The following is a 9,293-nucleotide window of genomic DNA, read 5'->3' as shown; positions in this document are numbered from 1 at the left end:
ATGAGCAGCGTTTACTAAAAGCTGCAGAAACCAAACGCTGCAAGAAGCTCCAACACAACGGAGACCAGGGGACACTAAAGAGAGACGCACACAGCTGGAGACCAGGGGACACTAAAGAGAGACGCACACAGCTGGAGACCAGGGGACACTAAAGAGAGACGCACACAGCTGGAGACCAGGGACACTACAGAGAGACGCACACAGCTGGAGACCAGGGGACACTAAAGAGAGACGCAGCTGGAGACCAGGGGACACTAAAGAGAGACGCACACAGCTGGAGACCAGGGGACACTAAAGAGAGACGCACACAGCTGGAGACCAGGGGACACTAAAGAGAGACGCACACAGCTGGAGACCAGGGGACACTAAAGAGAGACGCACACAGCTGGAGACCAGGGGACACTAAAGAGAGACGCAGCTGGAGACCAGGGGACACTAAAGAGAGACGCACACAGCTGGAGACCAGGGGACACTAAAGAGAGACGCACACAGCTGGAGACCAGGGGACACTAAAGAGAGATACACACAGCTGGAGACCAGGGGACACTAAAGAGAGACGCACACAGCTGGAGACCAGGGGACACTAAAGAGAGACGCACACAGCTGGAGACCAGGGGACAGTAAAAAGAGACGCACACAACGGAGACAAGGGGACACTAAAGACAGACGCACACAGCTGGAGACCAGGGGACACTAAAGAGAGACGCACACAGCTGGAGACCAGGGGACACTAAAGAGAGACGCACACAGCTGGAGACCAGGGGACACTAAAGAGGGAGAGGTTCAGGATCAGAAAGCGGTCTCCGTCTCTGTTGTTGAAACTCTCCTGAAATGTCTTCTGGTCTCATTCTAACGATGAGACCAGAAGACTCCTTCTGATGTTCCTGCTGACCTGATTTTAGAATGCATAAATGAACTAGATCAGAACCACTCTCACTTTTGTCTGCAGATCTGCTCTATGTGCTGCAGATCTATTTTCCCTACATCACAGCAACATCCTGCATGCCATCTCTTCACACGCACAGCCCCTCTCACACATCCTCTGTGTTTCAGTGACAGCTTCATCTCTCAGAGAAACCCTCAAAACTGAAGATGGGAAAAATTAACGGATGCATCAAATGCCTCTTTATCTTCTTCAATGTGCTGTTTGCAGTAAGTGAAAACGTTATGGTTATTATGGAGCTTTCATTATTGTATTTTATACAAATATTTCGTGTGACTAAAAGAGAAAAATGTAAAAAAAAATGTCCACTCAAAAAAAAGTGAAATATGGGGGTAAGAAAAACAAAATAACTGGGAGTAACTTTGTTTTACATTTCTAATAATAATTATATATGATCAAATAATGAAGACTGCAAGAAATCACAATACTTTGTCAAATATATATATATTTAAAACAACTTCATTTGAGGGGGTTTTATCTTGTTTGGGGAAAAAACAACATTTTTACTCAAAAAATCTTGAATTTAATTCAAAAGTAAAAACTCATATTTTTGGACTTTGATTTGAAAATCAACGTTTTTTTAAACTCTTAAAATAAATATATGGAAAATGGAAAAAAAAAAAACCTTCAAAATGATTTAATTGAAAATGAACGTGTGCAACTTTAATGAAAGCAGTGAAGGATGATTTATTTATTAGTTATTTATTAGTTATTTATTAGTTATATATTATTTATGTAACAACGGCCGTTTTTTTTACATTAACGCTCAGCCATTTCCCGTAAATGCAAAAAAAAAAAAGGCAGCCAGATCGAGTTTCAAATGGCTTCAACATGTTTGACTCATCGAGCTGGTGGGAGGGAGGAAGACGATTATATAGATAGGGGGGAGTCTGAGGAGTGAGGGGCATGAGGCCCTGCTTCAGTTTGTTTTTGGCAGGGAGAATGGAAAATAAAAACTATAAAACTCAACTTTTTGACCAAAAACGTTTTCGTATGTGCAAGAGAATAAAACGGAACGCGGTTCAAGATCAAACAGAACTGTCTTTCTATTCGTTGTTCTCTGTCCACGCCCCTCACACCCACTTATTGTTAATTAAGAAAGGTAAACATGTTGTTCAGCTCGAGGTGCGTTTAAGGTCCTGCTGTTGTTGGTTTTAGGTAGGACGAATGAAAAGAAAAGCTCAATAAACAAAGTGTCTTTAAACTAACACAGCTTACAATCGCTTTCCTGTCCATCACGCAAACTTTCCTGGCTTCATAAAGGAGAGGGCGAAAGATATTGCTTTTGAGAATTCTGTCTCCCTCTAGTGTCTAAATGCAGGAAATACAAATCCCAGCATGCACTGGTACACATTTCAGTGCTATTTTCCAGCCATTTAAAAGTCGTTAAATCAAAAACACAGTTCGCCATTTTTTTCATTCCATTTACTTATATGTTAATATAATTTCCAATCGGTTTGATTTCATTCTACTTTGTTTACATGTTGTCTTTTATCCTCAGTTTTCCCAAAATCTATATTTTTGTGGCCCTCTTCAGCCTCCACACCTTGGGTTTCATTTCTTTTAAAAGGCACAACCTAACACATGTGATTTTTCCCTCAGATCCTCGGCTGTATACTGGTCTACGGAGCAGTGAAGTCAACCCCCTTCAGCCACCAGGTAAACAACAACAACAACATCACAAGTATTGAAACCACAAAAAGTCCTACATTTTGGCTTCGAAATTTAATCAGCCTCTAACTTTCTGAAGCCATTTATGTCGGTACGTTGATATCAATTTCTGATAAGTTTCTCCAAATCGTTTACCTGACATGTTTCAGGACTGCCAGCACAAAAGCCCCCCCTCTAATTTGTACCAAAGTGAAACATAATTGTGTTTCTGCCTCGTGACTCACTGCACTCTTCCACCAATTTCAGTGAAAATTGGGCCTCTAGTTTTTCTATAATCCTGCTGACAAACCAAGCAAAAAAAAAAAACCCAACTCCTTTTACTAAAGAGTGATGCAGGGATGTGTATTTCTGTACTGGACCCTGAAGGTAGCATATCCCTGGTTCTCTCAACAAAAAAACCAAGGGGATTTCCTGCTTGGGTGGAAAATTAGTTTCCCCAGTGAGGTAACTACTTAACCATCAAAACCAGAAAACCATTGTCTTCCGCTCGAGGGGACAGTAAGTGATAAAACTCTGACTCATTTGAACGTCTTAGGACTTATTCTTGCAGCGGTCTATGAGAACTGAAGCCCTCTGGTGGCCTTTAGAGGATGTGCTGTTTTTGCATTTATTAGAACTGGATTTTTATTTTAGCTCTGTTAAAATGTGTTAATGGGTCCTTTTATTCAATACATCCCATGTACAGAGCAAAACAACTACAATTTTTGTAGGATAACACCTTAAAATCTCTTCTGCTTGTGTAAACCACAGACCTTATTTCAGGCTAACCAATAACAATGACTTCCAGATCAGTGGACAGGCATTCTTTATGTTGGCCTTGGACTGGATTTAACTGCTGCCTTTTGCTTCAAAGGTAGTTAGTTGTAGCTGTAGCTCACTTATTAAAGTTGAGTGTGATTTGTACCAAGAATCAGTGCACTTTTCCAGAGGCTATTCCCTGGTATAACCACACTACTCTCCGCTGTCAGACAAACATCAACAAACTACGGAAGCCGCCGACAGAAACTGAACCAGAAACACGGTTGTATTTCTGCCAGAGTGTGAAATCTCGAGCGTGATCTGCCAGATGAATTCTCTCATTCATTATCTGCGTTGGGTCATGGTCGCTACCAACGTCTTTTACAACTTCTCAATTACGGGATGTCTCCTGGCGGCAGATTTACTGTTACGTGACTCAAGGTAAAACAACTAAATGGGAGTCAGATGTGAACGAATGAAACAATAAGGGAACACAGAGGTTACAGGGTTTGTTTGAGGGGATTTTTCCCCTTAAAGAACCTTGTATAATCCCCTTTCGGTCTTGGGAATGTTAATTTCGTCGACGCTTTGAATTAAAACAAAAGCAGCTGGTTTGTTAGTCGTGTAATCATGAAACCATCTGAAATGCTGTACCTGTTTACAGATGTTTTAAAACAAGTCGAGGTGAAGGATGGTGATTGTTTAGAAGGACGCCTGGCAGCTGCTGGAGACGTAGAGGAGGCTTTGAGTCCCTTTTTTTTCCTAAATTCAAAGCAGATGCAGCCTGCAGGGGATTTTCCATTCCACTTTCTCTGGAAACAGGATGGTGTAATCAGAGCAGAAACTACTTAGAGGCTTCGACACAGAGAAAGAAAAGCACATCGATTTCTGTTGAAAGTCTTCCAAAACACCATTATCGTTTTATAGAAACACTTCCTGTTTTGTAATGTCCTTTTACTCATTTGAACAGTATTGGCCCAGGAATTGTGCAATCGCTTTCCTGTCCATCACGCAAACGTTCCTCTTTTCAAACCAGCACTAGGTCCATTTCCTGCCCCTCCTTATATCTTCTTCTCAGAGTAAATGCATTAGATTACTTCTATTACAAAAAAAGGCAAGTTTATAAAATCTATTTGAACTATTTTAAACTATTTGAGAGGGACAATAAAAATAAAGGAGAGGGAGAAAGATATTCCTTTTGAGGATTCTGTGTCCCTCTAGTGTCTAAATGCAGGAACGACAGATAGATGAGTCCTTTATCTTCAGAAACACGACATATGGTAATGCCCACAGATGAGTCGGAGACAGGACTGAAGTTCTTGGTTGTTCAATAACTCCTCCCCCTCTGCTCCTCCAACCACAGACCCGCATTACTGTGCAGCTCTGTGATTGGCTGAGAGACAGGAGAATTTATTAATTGAATGAAACAAAACACAGACCAGACTACTACAATCACAACCATTAAAGACACACATTTGGACATAAATACACTTTCCTAGCAATAAAAGCTAATCAAATAGCTTGTGTCGTACTAGTTAACAGCAAGAAGGAGCAGTCTGAAGGAGCTTCATCTTCTGTTTGGGATACTGAGGATGCTTAATACTTCTCAAAATCAAAGAGACTTTACCTTGTGTTGTGTTCTTTGCAGCTTTCGTCGGTGGGGGGTCCAAGCCTGGCCTTATCTCTATCTACCTTCATGCTAACGTTCTCTCGTTTTACCATGATACTGTAAGAAATGTTCTTTTATTCGAAGCCCAAGAGTTGATTCAAAAGAAAACGAAGTGAAGCTCCTCATGAAGGTTTAAAAGGAGTGTTTAATAAAAGGATGCAGCAGTAGGTTTTACAAAAGTGTCACAGCTGTGGCTCAATAGCCCGGTACACGCGTCCACAGGCCGCTGACTGAGTGGAGCTCATCAGTAGTTGCTGTCTGGCGGTCCGGAACCAAAGAGAGATCGATTTCACAATCCAAACATGTTTTATAGAACCACCCCTTTCCGCCATACAATAAACAACTTCAAAATAAGACGCGCTCCGCTCTCGTGCTCTCATTGGTTGGTAGCGGGGGGCTGGATCCTGTTGGCCGCTTGTCACATGGGGTTCTACGGACTTTTCTATAGGCTGACGTTGTCGGGGGCGGGTCCTCTTATGACGTCACCGTGGCCATCTTGTTAGCGAAGTCCTGTGCTCACCTAAGATTCTCTATTATGCAATCCTTCTGAAGTGTATCAGGTATTAAACAGCAACTGTATCATTGCAGCATCAATGAGTGAGAGGTAGAGGCGGTGTGTTTAGTCTGTAACTCCACGCGTCCTTCTCCCTCTACTCATATATACAATACAATATTAGCTACATGCTATCTGAGGCTAAAAACAACATCCGGTAATACTACCGGAAATGGACAAATATGGTCCGTCCAGAAACAGTGAATTCTCTTTTAATGTTCCGCTCCAATGTATTAATTATTTCTTGCAATACACTCTGTCTAGCTACCGTATGGTAATATTTTGACTTGACCTTTTGTTGTGCTCGTTTGCAGCTTACGTCGGTGGGGGGTCCGAGCCTGGCCTGGTCCTGGGTGTTTGCCCTCGGAGTCCTCGCCCTCTCCTGCATGGGAATCGCTGCTGCATGCGCCGAGAAAGAACTCGTCCTCAAAATTGTACGTACACGTTGTAAAACAGCGGAAGAATTCATGCCAGTAATTTGTTCTTTGTCTTTAATGTTAAACACCACAATAAACCAGAGGTTTCTGACAATGTTTGATTTACAGTTTGCAGGTTTCATGCTGGCAGGAATGATCATCATGCTGATCTTTGGCATCGTTGTTGTTGTCTCAAGAAACAAGGTAATGTGTTTATCTAGCTACCTTCTGTCCTCATGCTACTATTACCTAAATGTCACTTTCTCTATATCTAACTGACTTTAGGTTTAGGACTTGATGGTAACATTCTCTCGTTATAACTTTTATGCAAACACTCTGTCTAGCTACCTAAAAAATGTTTCTCAGTTTGGGATAAATAAAGTATGGAGTAACACTCCATCTAGCTACCTTGATGCTAACACTCCATCTACCTACCTTGATGCTAACACTCCGTCTAACTACCTTGACCATAACATAAGTTTACTTTCTCACAACCTTTTCTCTCGGTCTCGATGCTAATGTTGTTGTTTCTTTTTGAACAGCTCAAAAATTCTTTCGACACCGCCTCCGCTGAAGTGGCAAAGCCCTTCATGGAAGACGAAGCAATGCAAGCGATGCTGATGGGAATAGAACAGGCGGTAATGCACTTTTAACCTCTTTCAAAGTACTCACGTTAACCCAAACATAGTTCTTCTAGGATGAATTATTTCCAATGTTCGTTAGAGGAAGTAAACAGATTTTTTTACATCGAGGATTATATTACAGCTACAATAACATGTGATAATAACCCTTTAGAAGTTCTGGAAATGGATCATTCTTTGGCTGAATTCCCACCTTGTATAACCCATTGTTTCGTATGTCTGCAGGCCCATTGCTGTGGTGTGGTTAGCTCCAGCGACTGGGGTAACAAAATCCCGGACTCCTGTGCGTGCAATGATCAAAATGGAGGTTTTCCCCTCTCCTCTGGATGTAAACCCAAGCCTGCGGTAGGTTTTGTAAAAGGAAACCGAAAGACCAGGTTTTAGGCTAATCAGTGAGCCCAGATTTCATAGTAAAAACGGGTTCACATGCAAAAGTAAAAGCCAGTGTGGAAGCTGTGTATGTTTTTAGGCAATGATGGAAGAGATGGATTGTCTAGGATTTGTAGGGGTTGGTGGTGCCTTTTGAGCTCCTTCAAGCAGTTTTAGACACATATATTTGATGTTCTGTACCTTTGTTTTTCTTGCAGGGAACCTTAGGCCCAGACCAGATCTACCAGATGGTATTCAATCCATCAATTAACCATTTAAGACTCCATCCACTTCTCCTACCTGTGACGTCTCTAGATAATGACCTTTTCTCCGTCTGTTTCTCCCACAGAGCTGCAGCAGCGCCATCTTTGGGTTTTTCGACCTCTTCTTCAAGATAGGCATGGGCCTCTGCTTCGGGTTCGCTGTCACTGCAGTACGTTTCCTTTTTCTATTCTTATTTCCTGTCAGTTTTGATGGATTCAGCTCCATTCAGCAGTGTTTTTTACCCCAACCGTAACAACAAAGCATTAATATTATCTCTGCTTCACTTCAACTTAGCGACACAAAGTGAATTCTTTGCTAGTCCATTTCAAAAAATGAAAAAATGAAGTATTTGTGATTCTCATAGCAAAGCACATTTTCACAGTTTTTCTTATTACAAGCAAAACCACGTTGTTTTCTCAATTCCTTTACTTGATTTTGGAGCACTTTTTATTTTTCCAGTTCCTTTTTCTCTTCTGCATTAAAAGTGAAGTGTCTGTCTTCTGATTGGTCCGTTTATCTACGTCTTCCTTTCTTTTCCAGCTGCTGGGCCTGCTGATTAGCATCCTGATGATCCACCAGATCAGACGTCACGACAGCGGCGGATCCTCCATGGCCATGAAGAGCTACTAGTGAAAGCTCCACCCCCGACCCCTGACCTTTAACCTCAGCGCTTTACTTTAGCTTTAGAGACTTATTTTTGTAGGCCGACCCGGAAGTGAGCTGCACGGGTTCCCTCAATAAAAAAGCGATGTGATTTCTCCAGAGGATTTTGGAATATTGTGAAAAATAAGATCTGTAGAAAACAAATCTGTTTGATGAATGCACGTTCTGTTCAGCCGGATAATCCCCACATGTGTACCCTACTTTTATAATTTAGAACCATAAATCTAATCACCAGAAGCAAAATGCTAACGTGATGCTATAAACGAACTACAGAGGAGTACAGCGGGGTCGCACGACTTCAACGTCAGAGAGAGAGACACAAAGTTGTGTCAACCACAGACCTTATTTCGAGCTATTTTCCAAAATCCTATTGAGAAATCCCACTGACTCTGAGACGAGGGAACCGGAAGTGATCAGATGCTGACTCACTCCCGGGACTCCGCTCTGTTATATCTTCTCCTGACAGGTGGTTCAGGATAACTGCTTCTTTACCTTCAGCTTTTTACTGTGGAGAATTCAACTTGAGTCGCAAACATTTATATTTTTTTAATCGCTTTTGTGTTTTTTGATCACAGTAATTATACTTATAGATGAGTGGTTTTGGGTAAAAGTCAGGAACCAGTATACTGGATCCGGTGACCCAGTTCCCACGCTTTATATTGAGTTTTTGTCTCATTTGCAAAAACTAAATTGCTTGCCAATTGCTTTTATGTATGGATCTTTAACTCTATAAAAAAGGCCAAATGAAACGTCCATATCTACGTTTCGATGGGTCCGAGATTATTTGACATTTCTGAAGTTATCAGTAGGAAACGGTTTGAGGTGAACGTCGCCACCTACTGTCCACAGTGTGTACTGTCATGACTGAGAGATGACTGATAGGATAAAACAAACCTTTATTCTAGATATTAAACCTGTACTGTTCTGATATTTGATTAAAGCCATTTGGACCTGAAGTTGTTCTCTAATAACTCTTTTATGCTCCACTCCCTTCCCATAGCTTGAGACCCAGTGAGTAACCATTGAGCCCAGTTGAAAAATAACATCTCTACCGGGAACACTTGACAGACTTTCTAATTAAGTTATAAACTCGACCCTTTGTGTGGTTTTTCCAGATATCTAAATCATTTCGGACGTCCTTTCCTGTCTTTGCTGAGGCTTTTCCATAAATCACAAACCCTGTCGGATGTTTTTCCTAATTGCTGTGTCCAATCCTTAACCTGCTCGTTACCACTTGACTCGTTGCCCTGCTTTGTATTGGACATAGACTCCCTTTATGGACCTAGTCCCGTTTTGCTGCCACTGCTGGGTTATGTTCCCCCGCACTGAAGGCTTCCCCTCTGACTCTGATTTGCAGCCTTTTCTT

At 41.7% G+C, this 9,293-nt stretch overlaps 1 protein-coding gene across 1 annotated transcript; it reads left to right on the top strand.

The window, feature by feature from the left end:
- The first annotated feature begins 932 nt into the window (after positions 1-932).
- Positions 933-8,883, top strand: LOC134879020 (CD63 antigen-like). Its single transcript, XM_063905243.1, has 9 exons — positions 933-1,152; positions 2,546-2,602; positions 5,889-6,008; positions 6,120-6,194; positions 6,533-6,628; positions 6,857-6,976; positions 7,219-7,251; positions 7,350-7,433; positions 7,805-8,883. Exons 1-9 carry the CDS (start codon positions 1,093-1,095, stop codon positions 7,892-7,894), a joined length of 735 nt encoding a protein of 244 aa, XP_063761313.1. The 5' UTR covers positions 933-1,092; the 3' UTR covers positions 7,895-8,883.
- Positions 8,884-9,293: the final 410 nt, after the last annotated feature.

This window comes from Eleginops maclovinus, chromosome 17, assembly GCF_036324505.1.
Source record: "Eleginops maclovinus isolate JMC-PN-2008 ecotype Puerto Natales chromosome 17, JC_Emac_rtc_rv5, whole genome shotgun sequence".
Taxonomy (NCBI): Eukaryota; Metazoa; Chordata; class Actinopteri; order Perciformes; family Eleginopidae; genus Eleginops; species Eleginops maclovinus.
The sequence above is the reverse complement of the archived record's forward strand: the minus strand, read 5'-3'. Positions and strand labels throughout refer to the sequence as shown.